Genomic DNA, 23,216 nt, shown 5'->3' with positions numbered 1-23,216 from the left:
TAAATGAGAGGAAATAAGGCTAATAGATTGACTAAAGGAACTAGATCCTATGTGTGCTTCCTGTTGTGGACCCACGGACCTGGCATCGGAGTCACACAGTGAGGAGGCTGGGGAGGACAATGGGCCAGTCCTGGAGTCAGGGGAAGGCTCAGACGAGGGCTCTGCAATGAAGGCAGAGATGGGGCCAGGCCCATCTGGGAGCGATGCACAGAGCCTCCAGAGGCGGACAGCAGAGAGGCAGAGGAACAGGAGGAGCTTGTTCCTAGTGCACACATGCGAAGAGCTACCAGAAGGCAAGAGCAGTTGAAGAAAAAAGGACAACTTAGGAGTAAGGCCAGAAGATGATTGGCCATTCCCATAAGGCTTAAAAGAGCAGCAACGAGCCGTTGGATTCTTTGTAGAAAAGCAATGTTGATTTCTGTGCTTATTGTCAGCATCCCTTGAACTTTGTGGGGGTTTTGCCAAGAAAAGCCTTTGGCAGGTTGCCAAAGACATCAAAGGTTGGTGATAAGGCCAGAGGGACTGGTTATTAAGATTTTTTTTTTGGATTAAGCTGAGAATGAATTAATTCTCAGCTATTTTAATAAAATAAGTTGTTGCTGCAGACTGAATTTTGTTTAGTAATCACTACTTGGGCCTTGGTGACAACATTCCCTAGAGTCTTCCTCCTAGGAACTCTAAGCCACTAGAGTTTAGGTTGTTGACATGCTGCCAGGAAAGTGTATATAGATTTCATTGTATTCAACCCTCAGTACAATAACCCACTAATTTTCTTTTTGCAAAAAAGGTCAGCCCAATACCAACATAATTCCATCCGTAGCTTACATAGAGCAAATTGGGCTAAACATACCGGTCCATACAACTGCAGCCTCTGTGTCCTTATCTAAGAATAAGAACCATAGAACTCAATGAAACTTAGTAACATACTACAGATTGAACATTAACAGAAGGCTAGAAGGATTTCTTGTTTTAGATGAGAAACAGGGATATGGAGAAAAATAATACCAAAATAGAATGGATAGTGGCAGTGTGCCAACATAGCAGAGAGATGCTGTATCAGGAAGGCATTCCTTGGAGATCTTGACTGGCATCCAGCCAGAAAAAAAAAGGCTAAATACAAGAAAATCCAAAAAAGGTATAGGTTGTGATCAAGGAAAAATAAAGTTCACCCTGTTACTATAGTGATAATATGTCCAAGCCATATGAATTAATGTTCAAACATCTATCAGCCATAAACTATGTATGGTATTAACCGCATTTTAAGATCAAATAATCTAGTTTCATAATTTTTCAGCTAACTTATAGTTGAGATACTAAAGCAGAATATTCAAACTCATTGATCCAAATCGTATCAGAAGCTAATACTTATTCTATATTTTCATTTCAATTTCTTTATATGAATGAATCCCAGGGCATAAGAACTTTTAATGTATGTGGAATTCCAGTTTCAAGTAATAGAAACTAGTAATTTCTAGTAAGATCTTGATCAAAAATTTCAGTGCCAGTGTCTAAATTGCTCTTCATCCCAGGTAAACACTTCGTAGCAGTTGAATATTGTAGCTAACAGAAAAGGGCAGAGTGACTCCCTGCAGTTACTATTCCTTTGGTCACTAGATTTTTACATTTATCATAATATTCATCCTGGAAGTGACAGAATTAGAAGTACCGTAATTGGGAATAATAACTCATACGGGTGAGTGGTACTGTACTGTACTAAAGAATGTGGAAAGTGTTAGAACATTCATAGTGTTAAATGGAGCAATCCATTATGCTTCCTTAACACATTCTATGGAACTCTGTGGAAAACTCAGGAGGAGGAAGCAGGTCCAAGGGTCCTCTGGGGAGGCAGAAAGGCCTGTGGGGCTCTGGTGGGAAGGCCTGCAGGGATCTGATGGTGGTGGGAAAGCAGGATTAGGGTGGGGAAAGAGACGTAGGAGACTTGGGGCAATTGGACCAATAGATCTGTGTATACCAAATGTGCATACTTTGGAGAAAAGCCAAAAACCAAATGGAACAAACATTGTTTCCATTTTTGCTAACATGAAATTACCCAATTCTGATTATTTCTTTTTATAAAATATTATTTTCTTAGATTTCTCAGCTGCCTTATTTTAGTTTTTCTGAGGCAAATCTGTCATTAAAAACAAACAAACAAATGCAATTTATTTCTGAAAATTAGACTGGGAGGGAAAGAATTTATGGTTAAATTATAATTGTTCATCTTTTTGTTTTTTATACAGTTGAATATGACAAGGAATTCATGCCTTATCAGCATCATCACAAGGAGTTCAAATTTAATTTGTCTCAGATTCCAGAAGGAGAGGCCGTTACTGCTGCTGAGTTCCGAATCTACAAGGACTGTGTTTTTGGAGGCTTTAAAAATCAAACCTTTCTGATTAGCATCTATCAAGTATTGCAAGAATATCAGAACAGGTTTGTCTTTACTGCTAAAACTGTGAAACCAACATAGGTATAAAAATTCATCTCCTACTTCTTGAACCATTTTGTTTTAATTCTGTGGAATTAAAGCTGTTTATTTTTTTGAAAAAGATCTTTATTTCTATTTGCGCTGAATTTTATACATAGAAAAGACTTAAAGTCTTAGGTTTGGAGCTCTAGAGATCTTCAAAGGATAAATGTTTGATGGGTGGTGGAGAGAAGGCTCAAGCCCTGGGAAGACCGGGGGAGTTGGGGCTAAGCAGGCCTAAGGCCTGTGATGACCTGGTAGAGAGGAATGGGGGAGTAGTTGAATGTCTATGTGTATTGATGTGGGGGAAATGATATGGGAGATGGGAGGAAGAGATGCAGACTAGGGAATGGTCACTGCAGCTGAAACTGCAGAAGGAATGGGATATAGCAAATACCTCAGAAATGACCCTCTCTAGTTTTTGGATTGTAACTGCGAGGGGGGAGAAATGCAGGGGTGCTATTCAGCAGGTTTTGACAGGTTCTGGAGAACCGGTAATTTTGAGTAGTTTGGAGAACCGGCAAATACCACCTCTGGTTGGTCCCAGAGTGGGTGGGAATGAAGATTTTGCAGTATCCTTCCCCTACCATGCCCACCAAGCCAAACCCACCAAGCCATGCTCACCGTACGGGTAATAAAAAAATTTGAATTCCACTACTGGAGAAATGTACTTTCAGACTTGCAAACGTAACCTTAAGATAGAGCAAGATAGAGAGTGCCTCTCAAGGCTGCCATCAATCTTGCAAGTCCAAAAGTACCTTCAAGTCCACTTTTCTATTACAAACAAAGGCAACAAAACCAACATCTTCAATCACCTTATCAGTTGTAAAGGCAGCTATAATCACAAACCATAACTTGGCAGAAGTTTCAAGCTTGGCTTAGTATGGCAACCATGGTTGTAGTCTCTCCCAAGGATAGCAGGTAAGAAAAAGGGAATGAAAAGGGAAAAACAAAGTGAAGGAAAATGAGAAACAAACAGAAGGCATTTTGGGAGGTTATAAGGAGGAGACTTGCCTCCACAAGGAAAGATATTTCAGTGTAGAATGAGTCAGTTGACTGGGTAGCCATTCAGCTTATTGTGTATACAGTCTTGTTTACGCAGAGCCTTGTGTTCCATTAGGAACATGGAAAAGAAAACAAACTGAAATGGGAGCACCCTTTGAAACTCAGAACTTTGCTATAAAAGACAGCAAACACATCTCTGTCCAGATAGCTGATATTTCTCCTTCATTCAAAATATTATACCTTGCTTTTGTTGTTCACGCTCATATTGTAAGCAAGCACAGCGGTTATTTCCATGCGTCCATGGAAAATTATGTCATGAATAATTATTGCCATTGAAGTATCTTCTAGATGGAATGGACACCACTCTAAATCCCACCCAGATTTGTTATAATAATTTAAGAGAGAGTGTACTGTAAGGGATTTTTAGCACAAATAATACTTCTGTATTATTGCTATTGTTAATATTAGATCTACCCTGACTACCCTCAATTTATGACCACAATTAGAACCAGAATTTCTTTCATAAATCATAAGTCGAGTCGGACCCATTTTATGACAGTTCTTATGGCAGTTGTTAAGTGAATCACCACAGTCATTAAGTGAATCATGTGAAGATTAAACAAATCCAGCTTCCCCAATGGACGTTTACTGCCATAATTTTGCAAAACATATTGCAAATCACAATCATGTCACTGCAAGACACTGCAACCGGTCACAAATATGAGTTGGCTTCCAAGAACCCAAAGTGTGATCAGATGACGATGAAGGTGGTGCAACAATCATAAGTGCGAGTGCAGGTCATAAGTAATTGTTTCTGATTTTCCATCGTAACTTTGAATACCATTAAACGAACTGTTGTAAATCGAGGACTACCTGCTACCATATTCTGATGAACAGACCCTAAAAGATACCAGCATCTCACAAAAGCTTCCAGTGCAGGAAAGGAATAGTTAGACCCAGTTTTGTCTACATCTTCTCATGTTGCTTTTCCTGCATCTTTAGGCAAGTATCTGATTCAACCCTGATCTGAATTTTGGGACAGAGAGAAGTAATTTGGAAATTATTTTTCATTTACACAAGATAAAGTAGAAGAATCTGAACATGCTCCATTCTGACTCTGCTCTGCCCTGATCCATCCATCATCTTGTCTTGTTTTGTCTTGTCTTGTCTTGTCTTTCTAAGTACTTTAGAAATAGAAAGAATAGATTTTTTTATTGGCCAAGTGTGATTGGACACACAAGGAATTTGTCTTGGTGCATATGGTCTCAGTGTACATAAAAGAAAAGATACCTTCATCAAGGTACAACACTTACAACACTTAATGATAGTCATAGGGTACAATTAAGCAATCAGGAAACAATATCAGTATAAATCGTAAGGATGCAAGCAACAAAGTTACAGTCATACAATCATAAGAAGAAGGAGATGGGTGATAGGAACGATGAGAAGATTAATAGTAGTGCAGATTTAGTAACTAGTTTGACAGTGTTGCGGGAATTATTTGTTTAGCAGAGTGACGGCGTTCGGGAAAAACTGTTCTTGTGTTTAGTTCTTCTGGTGTGCAGTGCTCTGTAGCGTCGTTTTGAGGGTAGGAGTTGAAACAGTTTATGTCCCAGATGTGAGGGATCTGTAAATATTTTCACAGCCCTCTTCTTGATTCGTGCAGTATACAGGTCCTCAATGGAAGGCAGGTTGGTAGCAACTGTTTTTCCTGTAATTCTAATTATCCTCTGAAGTCTGTGTCTGTCCTGTTGGGTTGCAGAACCAAACCAGACAGTTATTGCAGATGACAGATTTAATAAATGTAAATAAATGTAAAATAGGCATCTTCAGATCATTTCCTAACAACAGGCAGAATATTAGTTTTTAACCTTCTTTTACTTGAAGCTTAACTAATTAAGATAATAGGGCAGTAATCAAAGAGAGATACCATATTGTATGGTTGCCCTTTTTGCACCAAAACTGCTTAGTAAAAGGTGGCCTGCTGACTATGAATGAATTCATGAATAACATTATGCCTGCTACTAATATTCTTTTGCTATGTTAGAGTATAATGTATAATAGCAAGGCATAAATGTTAATTTACCTTAATGTTCTTGCTATTGCAACACAGCAGAAGAATGTTATTTATTTATTAATAAATAAAGTAAATCAGTGCTGAAAATACTGAAATTAAATACTGAAAATATTTCTTGATTTGTTTAACCATCAAATGACTCAAAGTGGCGTTCGTATAGAATATTTATTAATCCTCAATATGACAGAAAAGAAAAACCAAATAGCAACCACCGCCCAAAAAGAATACAAAAATTAAACATTCAGAGAAAACTAATGACTTCCCAAAACCCCATTGCCCAGGGCTTCCTGGAGGAAGGTCTTCCTAAAAGACAGTGGGGTTGGGGCTCCCATCTTGCCTCCCATGTTCTGCAAACAACAAGAACTTTTAATTCTATGAATGTCTAATTGAAAAAAGGTCATGACTAATATACCTCGCAGTTTGTGATATGACTTGTTTTATAAAATTATCCTCAGAGTAGTCAACAAAAAGGATAAAGCTGTGAAATTCAAGTCAGGGGTACATGTTTGGGGTCAGTTTTAAGTATATAGTGATACAGTTTGCCAGTAAGATTCACTCCTTAGAAAATAATTTCCTCAAAATATTTGAAAGAGAGGTGCATTTATTTGGTTTGTTTCATTGTATGTTGCACCATTGTTTAACTACATTTTTCAAATAATTAAATATATATTTAAAAGACCTGTGCAAGCTACACCAATATAGTTTGTATCGGTATGCAAAACTCAAAAAATTATTCTATCCACCAATTTTATTACTGATATTAATCTTGAGCATTTCAGTCACTCATAAGAAACAGCAGCTGCAAAAGGAAGCTACGCAATCTCCGAAAGAGACACAGTTGCTTTCACAAGTTACAGACAGATGCTGTGTTTGTGTTCCTTTGAGTCAAAGAACCTTTTTGCTTTCATATCTGAATCACTGTTCAGCTCGAAAAGGCATTTTCCTGTCATCCTAACTCAGAAATAGCTCAGAAGTGGAAGATGGAAGTAAATGTCCTGTTTCTGAAAATGTATTATTTGAGGATAGTTTCATTTCACTTAATCATCAGAGGCCTGCTTGAAATGAAAGGTTACTCATAAAATAGCATTGGATTGAGGAGAAAATATCAGTGACGTATGGAATAAAATATCTACAGAATTAATCAACTCATCAAATCTAACCGCATTAGGAAAGATACATACATATATAACTGTCACAGCTGCAGGGTTTTTTTTAAAGAAGCCTGAGGTTACCAATATGCAGAGTCTAGACTGTTATGTCAATGTGTCATTGAAGAATAGTAAACATCCAAAAAAAGTTGAGCATGAGGAAAGTTTTATTGAGTAAGGATAATTAATAGCTCCATAAATTGCTGTTGATGTGTAATGGTCCCGTTAAGCACCTGGGTAACGGTGACCTTTGAAGACAGGCCAAAACCTGCAGTTCTTAAAAGGTAATTAAAATAAGAAGGTCTCTGTTTGAAACTCAACAGATTGTGGGGGGGGATGGTCTGTTTATTCTCCCTGAATTTAAAGAAATATACCTGACTGGTTGGAAAAAACCAGCTAAAGCGTTGGATAGTAACTGAAAGAAAAAAACGTTGTTTTTTTTTGAGGGAATACCTAAAACTTTTTTATTGCTTGATGTGATGTATGTCTGTGAGAAGGAGGAAAATTATTTTTGTCTGACAGTGTACTTATTAAACCAGCAAAACCAACTGTTTTACTAATTACATAAAATGTTATTACATAGTCAGTGCTAGAAAAATAAAACAGCTTCAGGATTCTTTCCAACAGCCTTAAATAGTATTTTAGAAAAAGAAATTTCAGATTGTGTTGGAAATACTGTAATCAGTTGCAAAGTACTTGTCTCTTGAATGCTGTAAATATAAAGTCAGGATATATTGGTTAAAAATAGTAAGTAGGGTTGATATTTATAAAAAAGCAAATGAACACTCTTCTTTCAAAGCTGGAGCTAATTTTTCCTTTCTTGAGAGCCTTGTGGTCTAGAAATGTGGGATGGAAATTCCAGAAATAAATGATTTCTGTGTTAGCACATCTATCTTGCTTAGGTAGACTGGGCGCTGTTTTTTTCTAGATCATCTGTTTGCTGACCTTATTTACTCTTACAGAGGTTTACTGCAGTAAAAAATGTGTTTACAGACATGCACACGCACGCTCATACACAAAAACCACCTTGTAGGGCAAAAAGAGCCGTTCGAATCCCTAGCGCCACATAACAGGGTGAGCTCCCGTTACTTGTCCCAGCTTCTGCCAACCTAGCAGTTCGAAAGCACGTAAAAAGTTCAAGTAGAAAAATAGGGACCACCTTTGGTGGGAAGGTAACAGCGTTCCATGCGCCTTTAGCGTTTAGTCATGCCAACCACATGACCACAGAGACATCTTCAGACAGTGCTGGCTCTTCGGCTTTGAAACGGAGATGAGCACTACCTCCTAGAGTCAGGAATGACTAGCACATATGTGCAAGGGGAACCTTTACCTTTACCTAGGGCAAAAAGAAAAAGAAGAAAAGAAATCCTGACTTCTCTAGCTTGCTGAAGATGCATTTAGTGATGTTTTAAGTGTGCATGCTATAGTAGTTCAAATGGCAGGACTGAAGAGAACCAATCAAATCCCAATAAATGATTAAAATTTTCTCTATGTAAGTGAATATTAAAGTAATTTACAATCACAATCAATACAGTGACACAATGAAAACATGCACTCGTGGAAAACGTTTTGTGAAAAAGTTGTAATCTTATATGAGCACAGCACCTCTCTACTATTAATCAAACAATGCCCTTTTCAATGCGATCCCTCCCCCCAAATAAAGGGTATAGCTAATTCCTTAAAAGCAGCCAGTCTTTTTCTGTTTCACATGGAATCCTAAAAGTTGATGCTACTTTAATGAATAGCAGAAAGTGGCTATGCTTATTTCAGTCCAAACCATTTCTAAAGTTGCTGTTTTCTATTCAAAAGCATAGATGCTTCCAGGAAAGTTACGGGATATAGGGGAAAGATGACGTGTATCATGACATCATCAGGCAAATGATTCACTATATTGTGATATCACTGATTTGTGTCATTTGCACAATGACATCATGATGCATTATTATTTTAACATCACTTTGACTTCGTTTACGGACTCAGCTGCTAATAAATAGTGAGTGCCCATTTGATGTAGGGGTTAAGATGGACTAAAAACTGGGAAGACACAAAGTCTTTGCTCCCCTTATAACAGGGGTTGGCAATTTAAACACCCAAAGAGCCACAAAGGTCCTAACTGGAAGCCCCCGTTCAATTCTGGAGCTGACCAGAAGTCCAGTTCCCACATCACAGTCTCGTCCTAGCGTGGCGTTCTTTTTCCTTTGTGACTGGAAGTCGGTTCCCACACCATAGAGTCGCCTCCTAGCACAGCATCCTTTTTCCTCTACCTGTCCTAATCGAAAGCCCTATCAATTGTGGAGCCGACCAGCAACAAGGAGCCACAGCAGAGGGATGAAAGAACCACATGCGGCTCCAGAACCACGGGTTGCTGACCCCTGCTTTATAACATGGAAGCTAGCTCAGGAACTTCAGGCCTGTTACTTGCTTAATCCAGCCCATCTAATAGGATGAATAGGAGAAGGGAGCATTATTGTTGCTGCCTTATGGTGCAACCAAAACAATCTGGAACTGAACACACTCAAAACCGTAGAAATGGTGGTAGACTTTAGGAGAAACCCTTCCATACTTCCACCTCTCATAATACTAGACAACACAGTATCAACAGTAGAAACCTTTAAACTTCTAGGTTCTATCATATCGCAAGATCTAAAATGGACAGTTAACATCAAAAACATCATCAAAAAAGGACAACAAAGACTGTTCTTTCTGCGCCAACTCAGTAAGCTCAAACTGCCCAAGGAGCTGCTGATTCAGTTCTACAGAGGAATTATTGAGTCTGTCATTTGCACCTCTATAACTGTCTGGTTCGGTTCTGCAACCCAACAAGAAAGACACAGACTTCAGAGGATAATTAGAACTGCAGAAAAAATAATTGCTATCAACCTGCCTTCCATTGAGACCTGAATACTGCACGAATCAAGAAGAGGGCCGTGAAAATATTTACAGATCCCTCACATCCAGGACATAAACTGTTTCAACTCCTACCCTCAAAACGACGCTACAGAGCACTGCACAACAGAACAACTAGACACAAGAACAGTTTTTTCCCGAAGGCCATCACTCTGCTAAACAAATAATTCCCTCAACACTGTCAAACTATTTACTAAATCTGCACTACTGTTAATCTTCTCATCGTTCGCATCACCAATCTCTTTCCACTTATGACTGTATGACTGTAACTTTGTTGCTGGCAATTCTTATAATTTATATTGATATATTGACCATCATTTGTGTTGTAAATGTTGTACCTTGATGAAGGTATCTTTTCTTTTATGTACACTGATAGCATATGCATCACGACAAATTCCTTGTGTGTCCAATCACACTTGGCCAATAAAATTCTATTCTATTCTATGTTGTGAAAAGTAAAAGATGGGGCATAGAATTCAACACATTAATAACAAAACTGCTGTCAGTAACTGGTCCTCAGCTTTCAGTCACAGAAAACATAGCAGTAAATCATGTTTTTTTTTCTTGTTCTCATGCATATATAACATTGAAGATGTTTTACCAGGAGTTTACCAAACTTAGAAGCTTTATTCGTGAAACATACTTTCATTGAAATGCTACTGTGAAGCTTAAGAGAAGTACAGGTCAAGAAAATAACAGATTTCTCCATTTTGCTTTTTTTTTTTTTGCAGTTTTAAACCAATTTTGTTTGTTGTTTTTTTTTTAAAAAAAAGATATAATTGCTTATGTGTACTGTCTCCTTAAGCTTACCATGTTTGCAAATGGTTAAAAGTACAGACAAAGGGAGGTTGGAGCTATGTTCTTTTTAATGAATGCTCTTTCTGATTATCGAATGAAGATCAAATGAAGAGAATGGTGGCTCAGGGGCTAGGATGTTGAGCTTGTCGATCGAAAGGTCAGCAGCTCAGCGGTTCAAATCCCTAGTGCTGCCATGTAACAGGGTGAGCTCCCGTTACTTGTCCCAACCTAGCAGTTTCGAAAGCACGTAAAAAGGCAAGTAGAAAAAATAGGGACCACCTTTGGTGGGAAGGTAACAGCGTTCCGTGCGCCTTTGGCTTTGAGTCATGCCAGCCACATGACCACGGAGACGTCTTCGGATAGCGCTGGCTCTTCGGCTTTGAAACGGAGATGAGCACTGCTCCCTAGAGTCAGCAACGACTAGCACGTATGTGCGAGGGGAACCTTTACCTTTACCTTTAGTGCTCTCTGAGCTTGGTTTTCTTGCAGACATTTTCATTGCCAGACTAGGTAATATCATCAAGGCAGATGATATTACAGATCAATCCTGAACTACAAGTATTCTCTTCTACCATTTAAATTTTTTCATTGTGCTGATGGCTAAGTCTGCAATCCAACTTTGATCAGGGGACTGTACAGCTCTATTTTCCAATTACAAAAAACAAAACAAAAAAAACCCCTAGGTGGATTGGAATTTAACTTGGGACAATCTCAGTCAAAGTGGAATGCATATGGTAACCCTGTTTCTCTTTCTCTATTCCTCTCTCTTACCCCATATAAACTTTTCTTACCATTTTGTACTATTTGATTTTTTTTGTTCCTGCAATCACTCTTAATATAAAAATGTATTTGCCAGGATATTTGATACATACCATTTTTATTGTAAAATGAACATGTTAACTGATTAAAAAGAGTATTAGCAATCCCTCTAGATTTTCATTGCTGTAATTTATAATAGGACAAGTTTTTGCTCTTATATAAAGCATTGTTTCTCAACCTTGACTTGCTGGGAAGTTAGTCCACATATCTTAAAATTCATAAGGTTTTGATCTAAAATAATTAGGAAATGTTAAGTAAGGTCAGAAGTAGGAATGGAATGATGCAGCATGCTGCCACCTTGAAGCACCCCCTTAGAACAAAGCTTGGAGAGCACTCTACAGAATGACTGGCTGGGAAATTTGGGGAGTTGAAGTCCACATCTAGAAGTTGCCAAGACTGAGAAACTATTACATGACATGTAATGAGGTGGTAATAGAATTTTAGACTGTATCTCTCCAGAATAAGGATATGAGTTTCAGATATTTTAACATTTCTCATAAAATATGGGAAGAATATTTCCCACACTTAGTATATAAGAATGTGAAGAAACTGAATCTATTAATTGGTTGAGTTGTGCAATTTGTTTGAAGGAGATGCTTTGCAATTTGCGAGAGAACATCTGAAACATTTCTTTTTGAATCATGAAAGTAGCTATGTCTTGTTCCAGCTCTGTACATTTGCTTCATACATTGTTCCCATTCCCTTAATTTGTAAAAGTATGCAGCTAATTATATATCTTCTAACCTGATGTATTGTACTATATTAATAATAATTATTAATAATTATATTAATAACACACCAGGTTAGAGATAATATAGTGTAATAATATAACCAATACCAATATACCAATATTATTGGTATATTATTATGCCAATAATATACCAATAATATTATTGGTATATTATTATACCAATAATATAACCAATTAAAATAATTATAATCCTAAGCATTAAGTGGAGACCCAGTTGGGAAGGGACGTTACAGTAAAGATAATTTTGGGATACCATATCTGAGTTGTAAATTCTGGTTGACCACTAGATGTCAGAAAACAATTTGAACTTATATCTACATCAGGGCTGTCAAATTCCTGGCCTGTGGGCTAGATGCATCACGCGCTGGTCACACCCATGCTCGGTTTAGCAAAGGGGGAAGAAGTCCCAATACATCACATGATGCCGCCGTGATGACATGAGTTTGACACTCCTGATCTACATTATTAGTCTTCTGAATCTTTTCAATCTAGATATGTTAATGATTCCATCCTTATAAAAGTAGAATTAAAGGGCCAGATAAAATAACAGTGATACACAATGGAATTATTTTTTCCCATTACTTTAATGATTTCAGTATTTAATGCAGTCCTTTTTGTACTCCTAAACTATCCCCCACCCCCGTTTTCCTCCTTCAGAAATTCAAACCTGTTTATGCTGGACACCCGAATAGTATGGGCCTCAGAAGAAGGATGGCTAGAATTTGACATCACTGCTACTAGCAACATGTGGGTGATAAACCCTCAGCATAATTTGGGACTCCAGATGAGTGTGGTGACTAGAGATGGTAGGTATTAAACCAACATATTTTAAACATCTGGCCGATGACCTTGTCATTAAATGGAAGCTATGTTTATAGCATTAAGCTATGATGTATCTGGCTCATGCAGACCCACAGCTGTGATATGATAACTGGGCTCTGAATCCAACAGCACAGATTGAAAGCTTCTTGATTATTTTATCCCATGTTTGTAGTTATGAAATACTGAGAATTCCTGGCTTGTGAATATTGTTAGTGGTTGTTGAAAAATTCTCTAAAAGTACTTTTTTCTAGGAATGACTACTAGATGTAGGGTAATTGAACCATTGCCTAAGAGGTAGACAGGAAATTCAATGTGTTCTCTTGACTGGATCAGAAATCACACCGCTTACTTTTCTCTGTAGACCTGTAGTGGTGATATAATGTAAAATATTGCATCGGTCTATCTGGCTATACATCAGATAAAGCTATAGAACAGGGCTGTCAAACTCACGGCCTGTGGGCCAGATGCGTCACATGCTAGCCACGCCCACACCCGATTAAGCGAAGGGGGGGGGGAAAGCACTATATGTCATGTGACAAGACCATGACAATGCAAGTATGACACTCCTGCTATAGAACTTAACTTATGTGATGCTGGTGGGGGTCTCATGTTACATTTTGTTTTTGCAATAGGCCATGCATCTTTAATAATCAAACAGGTTGATAGAATGCCTTTCAGCTTCAATTGATGGAGAAGCATACCATTTTTAGCTGCTTAGCCAGATTCAAAATATTGCATGAATCCACATGCAGTTGTTAGTTGGTTTTGTTCTTAGTTCTACTATGTCAGGGGTCTGCAAACTTGGCTCTTTTAAGACTTGTGAACTTCAAAGTTGGCTGAGAAACTCTGGGAGTTGAAGTCCACAAGTCTTAAAAGAGCCAGGTTTGCAGACCCCTGTGCTATGTCAATCCAGCTATTCATGTTTTTGAACTGTGGTTTATTGATTACCCCCTTTGCAATTCCAACATGTCCAGGCTCATATGGTGGAATTACTAGGTGATTTAATTGATTCCCATTATTCGTTAACAAGACTTTTAAAAAAATAATGCAGGAAACATTTTGCAAGACAAAAGAATTGTGAGAAATAAAAAGAATTTTGATTCAACTGCCATATTCATGTTATAATTTTTAAATAAATGACAATAGCTATTAAATAGGAATAACAAGCAGGGGAAAATTAAGGAAGGTTAGTAAGATGTTGCATGTATGAAAACATCTGCTTGGCTCAAAAGAGCTATTCAGAAACACTGTGCTCTTTATATGACATTCTACCTTTTTTGTTTTAATTTATAGGTCTCAGTATAAATCCTAGAGAAGCAGGACTAATAGGTCGAGATGGCCCTTATGATAAACAGCCTTTCATGGTGGCTTTTTTTAAAGTGAGTGAAGTTCACGTTCGGACTGTTAGGTCAGCACCCAGCAGACGCAGGGACCAAAGCAGAAACCGCTCCACACAACCACAAGATGTTTCCAGGACATCCAGTATCACAGGTAACCTCTTACATACCTGCTGGGCTATGTTTATTCATTGCCTGTTATTTTTGAGCACTTTATGAAATGTTTTTTATTCATATCTATTTTTTTCTTTCTCTTTCTCTTTTGCAATTATTTCTTTCTCTTTTGCAATTATTTATCTTCAATAAAAAAAATAGCCCAAATGATTTAATTCAGAGGTCTCCAACCTTGGCCACTTTAAGACTTGTGGACTTCAATTCCTAGAGTTAAGGATTTCTGGGAGTTGAAGTCCACAAGTTTTAAAGTGACCAAGTTTGGAGACCCTTGATTTAATTGGCCTTCCCATTCTAGGACTTTAGTAAGTGACTGAGTCAGTCACCCAGGTTTCTATGCTTAAATAAGGTGCAGAACAGAGGTCTCTCTGTTTCTTGTCTTAGCACTTTCACTATTATATTATATTGGGTTTTTTAAAAAACAAGAACTAGATAATTGTGTGTGCTTTTAAACAGGGGTGAAATCTACTTACCTTCCTTACTGGTTTGGAAGTGCACATGCTGTGCCCGCGCGCAGACCTTCTACAAATGCACAAAACCTTTTACACATGTGCAGAAAGTAAAAAACATTACTTCCTGGTTTTAACCTGGAAGTAATGATACCCAGGCGGGTGGGCAGAGCTTTGCTCCGCCATCGCTACTGGATCGCCAAACCACTGGCCATAATTGCTACCTGATTGCGAGATCTAGTCAGACTCAGGAGCATTTCACCCCTGCTTTTGAAGAGTTTCCAAAGTTACTGTTTGTTATATAACTTCCATTCAGTCCTGCCATTGATTTTATCTACAAATGCTGACATCTCAACCTGTCTCAGATCTTATTTTCTTTCTTTCATTTATTCTCAATCTTGCCAAGTACACTCATTTTTTTCTAGTCTATCATCTGCTTGAATTACTTTCTAAAAAATTTGAGTGACTGATTTCTCATAATTACCTCAAAGGAGCAGTCAAACTTGTCTTCATTAATTTCATTGTTGTAGCTTATGGTAATTGTCTTAAATTCTTAATTTGGAGAAGCCAATTTACTTTCTCTTGGTCTTAATGAATGATCATTTTTCATATTCATATCTTACTACTGAGGAAAAAATTACCATAGCTGCTGTGATCTTTGTTGTTACATATCCTTTTTCTTCATGAATTTATATAAATTTCTCATACTTTAATCTCTAGTATATTAATCCTTTTTTCGTCCAGCATTCTCTCCATTAATAATGTTTGAGCCCAACAAAAATAAATACCATCTTCATATTTTCCTGGTCAACTCAGAATTCACAAAGCATGATGGCATTATCTGTGTCATCTCAATATTTCACATAATCTCAGATTTTTCATTTTTTACTTTCATAAAGAAGTCAAGTTTCTTAAAATTCAGTTAAAGAATTATTGTCAGCTATACATCTCAAATTGTCAGTGTTTCAGTCTCCAGTTTTGATTTCAGCTGTCACCCGTGCCATTCTTAAAATATATTAAAAAGGTATGGAGACAAAATATCTTTGTCTTACTTCTTTCCCCATTCGGGACCACTTTGTTGTGCCCACATTCATGTCTTACAGTAGCTTTTTGTTCATTTTAAAAATTCCTCGTAACAATAATCAAGCTTTCTGGTAAATTTATTAACTTTAATGCATTCCATATTCTGCTCTGATCTACACAAAAGCTTTTCTGTAGTCAATAAAGTAATAAGCTCTCCTCCTTAAATTATCTTGCTTTCTCCATAAACCATTTGCCTGAGCTAACGGAAACACTTTCTGGGATAAAACAAACAGGGAAGATATTTGGACAGCAGAACACCAACAAGTTCAATTGTCTGTAACTCAACTCCAAGCAGAAATACTCCTAAACACGTAAATTTCCTAGTGATAGGGGAAGTCCGAGACTGATTCAGAAGGGAGCATACTTTACAAAAGCTCATGCCTTTTAATACAATCCATTAGTTTGAAAAGGTACTATAGGCCCTTGATTTTTAACAATCATAGAATATAAGTACTCCTCAACTTGCGACCAGGGATGCTATTCAGCAGGTTCTGGAGAACTGGTAGCGGAAATTTTGAGTAGTTTGGAGAACCGGCAAATACCACCAGAGTGGGGTGGGAATGGAGATTTTGCAATATCCTTCCCCCAGGAGTGGGGAGGGAATGGGGATTTTACAGCATTCTTCCCCTGCCACGCCCACCAAGCCACACCCACAGAATTGGTAGTAAAAAATTTGAATTCTACCACTGCTTACGACCACTGTTGAGTCCAAAATTTTTGTTGCTAAGTGAGACATTTAGTAAGTGAATTTTGCCTCTTTTTATGACCTTTCTTGCCACAGTTGTTAAGTGAGTCACTGCAGTTTTTAAGTTAGTAACATAGTTGTTAAAGTGAATCTGGTTTCCCCATTGATTTTATTTGTCAGAAGTTGCAAAAGGTGATCACATGACCCCAGGACATGTGCAATTATCCTAAATACGAGACAGTTGTTAATCACGTGACAGTTGCTGCTGCAACAGTCATAAGCATGAACAATGGTCATAAGTCACTTTGTTCAGGTCCGTTGTTCGAACAGTCACTAAACGAACTGTTGTAACTTGAGGACTACTTGTATAGAATAGAATAGAATAGAATTTTATTGGCCAAGTGTGATTGGACACACAAGGAATTTGTCTTGGTGCATATGGTCTCAGTGTACATAAAAGAAAAGATACCTTCATCAAGGTACAACATTTACAACACAATTGATGGTCAATATATCAATATAAATCATAAGGATTGCCAGCAACAAGTTATAGTCATACAGTCATAAGTGGAAAGAGATTGGTGATGGGAACTATGAAACGATTAATAGTAGTGCAGATTCAGTAAATAGTCTGACAGTGTTGAGGGAATTATTTGTTTAGCAGAGTGATGGCCTTCGGGAAAAAACTGTTCTTGTGTCTAGTTGTTCTGGTGTGCAGTGCTCTATAGCGTCGTTTTGAGGGTAGGAGTTGAAACAGTTTATGTCCAGGATGCGAGGGATCTGCAAATATTTTCACGGCTCTCTTCTTGATTCGTGCAGTATACAGGTCCTCAATGGAAGGCAGGTTGGTAGCAATTATTTTTTCTGCAGTTCTAATTATCCTCTGAAGTCTGTGTTTTTCTTGTTGGGTTGTATCATTTTCATTCTACAGTGAAACTCCAATCTGTGGAGAGGCAGATTTCTGATAGAGCTTCTCCCTTTTAACCTCCCTTTTAATCTGTGCTGGTGCTATGTCGATTATGTAGGAGGATTGATCTGAGTGAAGTCTGCCATCACCAGGTCACCAGAACTCAGTGATGAAAAGCAAATCGGTCCTTTCATCCAGGTAGAAGAGTAGAACAGCAAAGCATTCAAGACTTTGCTGATGGGAGTACAGGATAGGGCAAAAAAAAAGGGACTGCTTATCATAACAAATCGATATTGCTCTGATGACCTATTATCTCTGGGTTTTCCAAAAGATTGCTAATAAGAACACCTTTACACACATTTAACAGGATTAAACAACCTTAATTTACAAAAAATAACCCAAGCCTGTGCTAGCCTAGTATTCCTTGAAATAATTTTAATCTCCTGCCCAGTAGCACAAGAATGAAAAAATGATTTTGGATTTCTAAAATCCAAAACAGGTCTTGTTCAGGTGCTGAAGTTATGCTTTCAGATAATTGCAATCAACAACCTGCAAAATTTAAGGTATTTTAAAGCAGGTGTGAATAGTCTAATTCAAGCAGCCTCTCTTTCAGCACTTTTGAGTACCTGAAAGTCAGCTCTGTACAGGTAATCCTCGATTTACGACTGTTCATTTAGTGACCAAAGTTACAACATCACTGAAAAAGTGATTTGATCATTTTTCACATTTACAATCATTGCAACATCCCCATAGTCATACGATCAAAATTCAGACAATTGGCAACTGACTCATATTTATGATGGTTGCAGTGTCCCAAGATCACGTGATCACTTTTTGCAACTTTCTGACAAGCAACGTCAACAGGGAAGCCAGATTCATTTTTCTAACTAAACAACTGCAGTGATTCAACAATTGTGGCAAGAAAGGTCATAAAATGGGACAAAACTCACTTAACAAATGTCTAGCTTAGCAACATAAATTTTGGGCTCAATTTTGGTTGTAAGCCGAGGCTTACCTGTACTACATCCTGAGGAAACTGATCAATGCTGAAGCTGTGGTTTTTAAAACTGCTTTCACAGAGTTAAAAACAGTGGTTATTTTTTTATTCTTAAAAATTCCTGCAAGAAAATAATGTGTGTGGCAATGCCCCATTTATCTTGTAGCTGTTACGGTTTTTGTCTTCCAAACGCTATCTGCCCCTTTGCCTATTAAAAATTGCCCACTCTTGCTTTAAGAACTATAGCATCTTTCATCAATTTACAATTTCCAACAGTTTTTTTAAAAAAATATCTCCTAACAGATTACAACAGCAGCGACCTAAAAACGGCTTGCAGAAAGCATGAACTCTATGTTAGCTTCCAAGACTTGGGATGGCAGGTATGTGGTGTTTCTGTCTTAAATGTGGCCTTAAAATATTATCTGGGATATTGATGCTGGTTTTCTTTTTAGCAGATTAGATTTGTGCAAGTTCTACAGAAGTACACGAAGGGGGAAAAGGAAATCTTGAATATCCTGCTCAGTAATATATTTGTCATAAACGTCACTTGGATTGAAGAGCAAATTTTAGTTATAGGTGGCAATAAAATGCTTTTTCAAGTGTTTTCTAGAACATACCTGATAATATTTTGTTTACTTTATAATATTTATAGTCCTCTCCATTCCTGATGGATTTTGAACAGGGTCAGCAAAACTGTCATTTGGTTTATCAGTTTTTAAATTTTAAAAATTATAAAGAGTTGTCCATTTGCTTGTAAAGCCCTCTGAATGTAGGTTCTCCAAGTGTCTTGCATAGATCTTACTAAAATGGCTTCCTTCCTTTTGGATTAAATTCTGTCTTTCTGTAATTGATTGCTTTGCTGGTGCATGCAATAGTGTGTAGTAAAATGGTTCTAGGCAAGGAAGCCTTTGTTTCTAGCTGTAGAAGCTTCCATTTAAGAATGTAGCTTGTATCTATGTGAAGGCTGTGTGCACATGTATTATAGAGTTATGGAAACAAATGCACTCTCCATTAGAATAAGGGGTGCAAGAAATGTCAGGATCCTTTTTGTAGTTTCTAAATACTCAGAGTAGGTAGAACCAAAATGTGAGGGTTTTTTTATTTCCCTATACTGGGCATGCAAGTGTAAAATGAGGACTTAAAGCTTGGAGGGGTTGAAATCGTTTGCAACCTAACTCTAAGCAGAAACTCTTTTGATCGTTTTTTTAATCCCTTAAAAATCCTGAAACCCCCTTCCAGAACACACTGTACCCTTGCCCACTTTGACATGGCACACAAAGCTGAGGTGATAGAATCTGTGCATCCATCCTATAGACATTCACCATGTCTATCACTTAGTGACCAATTTTGACATTTACGACCTTTGCATGTCTGTAAAGCAAAGAAAAGCTAAGTAAGATCATAAGGCACACTTGTGATTTCACTTAGTGGCGACTTCACTTAACAACCAAATTATTGTTTCCAGTTGTGGTTACTAAATGGGGATTACCAGTATATGAGTATACTCTTCATACCATAGGATTGTCAGATAAGATTAAACATTACTTTAATAATAGCAATAGCGCTTAGACTTATATACCAGTTCACAAAGCTTTACAGCTCTCGCTAAGTGGTTTACAGAGTCAGCATATTGCCCCCAACAATTTGGGTCCTCATTTTACCGACCTCGGAAGGATGGAAGACTGAGTCATGAATGAAAGTCAGTATTAGAAGCAACAATAAAGATTTTCCTGAAATGAGTGTTTCTTTATGAATTTGTAGGATGCTATAAAGAATGGTTTGCTATCTCTTATGTTGGTCTTTTATATTACATAAAGACAACATAACAACATAGACAGTCTTATATACTGTAGAAATTATTTTGTCATATTGTTTAAAATTCAAGACATAGTAAACAATTTTATAACATCCTGCAAATTCATAGAGAAACACTGATTTCAGTGTCCCTGTTCTAACCCATATAATATTCTTGTTAAGGATTGGATAATTGCACCAAAGGGTTATGCAGCAAACTACTGTGATGGAGAATGCTCTTTCCCTCTCAATGCTCATATGAATGCCACAAATCATGCCATTGTGCAAACATTGGTGAGTATATGTGTATATATATATTGCAAGACTCATAACTGTAATTATTTTGAAGGATTTAAACTTGTGTCTTTCCTCCTGAAGTTGTTTTATAACTGATTTCTCCGGCATGTCTGGACTGAGACTTGGTTAAACTTACATGGAAATAGGAAGATAATTTTGGCATTAATAAATTAATTCATTAATGTTAATGGTGGGAATGCTAGCAGGATTATAGAAAGCAGAGGGATACCTCAGACGGGCAAGTTCTGATTTCATTAACTTTGTATAACAATGTACAACTGCACCTCACTTTAAGTAGCTAAAAATAATAGTATAGGCTTGCAAAATTGAAGAAGAGCATAAGGTGGCTATATAGACATAGAGGTTAACTTGATAAACATGCCCCAATCTCAGATGGCTCAGATAAAACTGCAGTTTAAAAAGGACCAAGTTGAAATTATAGGTAATATTATCAATTTCTTTAAACAGGTTCACCTAATGAATCCAGAGAACGTTCCTAAACCATGTTGTGCTCCTACAAAACTTAATGCAATTTCAGTTCTTTACTTTGATGACAATTCCAACGTCATTTTGAAAAAATACAGGAATATGGTGGTAAGAGCTTGTGGGTGTCACTGACAAAAGTATCTTTATAAGACGCAGCAAAAAAGAAAATCCAATCCTTCTGGAACAGCATTTGTGCCTTAAGAAAGAATAATGAAAAGCAAAGAAAAGCTAAGTAAGATCATAAGGCACACTTGTGATTTCACTTAGTGGCGACTTCATTTAACAACCAAATTATTGTTTCCAGTTGTGGTTACTAAATGGGGATTACCAGTATATGAGTATACTCTTCATACCATAGGATTGTCAGATAAGATTAAACATTACTTTAATAATAGCAATAGCGCTTAGACTTATATACCAGTTCACAAAGCTTTACAGCTCTCGCTAAGTGGTTTACAGAGTCAGCATATTGCCCCCAACAATTTGGGTCCTCATTTTACCGACCTTGGAAGGATGGAAGACTGAGTCATGAATGAAAGTCAGTATTAGAAGCAACAATAAAGATTTTCCTGAAATGAGTGTTTCTTTATGAATTTGTAGGATGCTATAAAGAATGGTTTGCTATCTCTTATGTTGGTCTTTTATATTACATAAAGACAACATAACAACATAGACAGTCTTATATACTGTAGAAATTATTTTGTCATATTGTCTAAAATTCAAGACATAGTAAACAATTTTATAACATCCTGTAAATTCATAGAGAAACACTGATTTCAGTGTCCCTGTTCTAACCCATATAATATTCTTGTTAAGGATTGGATAATTGCACCAAAGGGTTATGCAGCAAACTACTGTGATGGAGAATGCTCTTTCCCTCTCAATGCTCATATGAATGCCACAAATCATGCCATTGTGCAAACATTGGTGAGTATATGTGTATATATATATTGCAAGGCTCATAACTGTAATTATTTTGAAGGATTTAAACTTGTGTCTTTCCTCCTGAAGTTGTTTTATAACTGATTTCTCCAGCATGTCTGGACTGAGACTTGGTTAAACTTACATGGAAATAGGAAGATAATTTTGGCATTAATAAATTAATTCATTAAAGTTAATGGTGGGAATGCTAGCAGGATTATAGAAAGCAGAGGGATACCTCAGACGGGCAAGTTCTGATTTCATTAACTTTGTATAACAATGTACAACTGCACCTCACTTTAAGTAGCTAAAAATAATAGTATAGGCTTGCAAAATTGAAGAATAGCATAAGGTGGCTATATAGACATAGAGGTCAACTTGATAAACATGCCCCAATCTCAGATGGCTCAGATAAAACTGCAGTTTAAAAAGGACCAAGTTGAAATTACAGGTAATATTATCAATTTCTTTAAACAGGTTCACCTAATGAATCCAGAGAACGTTCCTAAACCATGTTGTGCTCCTACAAAACTTAATGCAATTTCAGTTCTTTACTTTGATGACAATTCCAACGTCATTTTGAAAAAATACAGGAATATGGTGGTAAGAGCTTGTGGGTGTCACTGACAAAAGTATCTTTATAAGACGCAGCAAAAAAGAAAATCCAATCCTTCTGGAACAGCATTTGTGCCTTAAGAAAGAATAATGAAAAGCAAAGAATTCTGTTACTACTTGTTAAGTATTTGCACACTCAATGCTTTTTGATCTGATAGTTTTAAGTAGGCCAGAGCAAGTTATAAAATATGGATCCTGTGAATACAGAGATGTGACAAAAGTAACCTGATGTTTGAACTACATTTCAGTCTTACTAAACGAGCGTCACTCACATTTTGGATAATATCTCAAGAAGAAAACAGGAGTCTGTCCAAGGAACAAAAAGCACAATTTTAAGCTGAAATTATAACTACACAGAAGTTAACGAAACTTCGTTAAGGCATAGAAACCAAATATGTGAGATCCTGGAAACTACTGCAAGAAAATGTCTTCTATTTTGATGAACTGTTTCACTTAAATTGCTTCCTTTAGAAGCTAGACAGCTTTTATACATTGTCCTTTCAAATAAAAGAACTGGTCATATGCCTCTTAATAATCAGATTAGGACAACCTTGGCTGACCTACCATTTTGGGGAGAAGGGGTATTTTAGAGGCAAAATTATCAGACAGATAGGAAGATGCTTCTGTGTTAATTTCAAAGGCATTTTCTACAGTTACATCCTATTGCTAATTCTGACTTT

The 23,216-nt window shown here is 37.1% G+C and overlaps 1 protein-coding gene across 1 annotated transcript in view; it reads left to right on the top strand.

Moving 5' to 3' along the window:
- The window catches only part of BMP6 (bone morphogenetic protein 6), a 107,861-nt gene extending 86,645 nt beyond the window's left edge, over positions 1–21,216 (top strand). Inside the window, exons 2-7 of the mRNA XM_058175969.1 lie at positions 2,241–2,433; positions 12,630–12,778; positions 14,088–14,285; positions 18,727–18,803; positions 20,401–20,511; positions 20,983–21,216. Of these exons, the coding sequence (XP_058031952.1) occupies positions 2,241–2,433; positions 12,630–12,778; positions 14,088–14,285; positions 18,727–18,803; positions 20,401–20,511; positions 20,983–21,132 (878 nt within the window). The 3' untranslated portion in view covers positions 21,133–21,216. The remainder of the gene's footprint in view (positions 1–2,240; positions 2,434–12,629; positions 12,779–14,087; positions 14,286–18,726; positions 18,804–20,400; positions 20,512–20,982) is intronic.
- Positions 21,217–23,216: the final 2,000 nt, after the last annotated feature.

This window comes from Ahaetulla prasina, chromosome 3, assembly GCF_028640845.1.
Source record: "Ahaetulla prasina isolate Xishuangbanna chromosome 3, ASM2864084v1, whole genome shotgun sequence".
NCBI lineage: Eukaryota > Metazoa > Chordata > Lepidosauria > Squamata > Colubridae > Ahaetulla > Ahaetulla prasina.
This window is presented reverse-complemented; position numbering and strand designations above follow the sequence as displayed.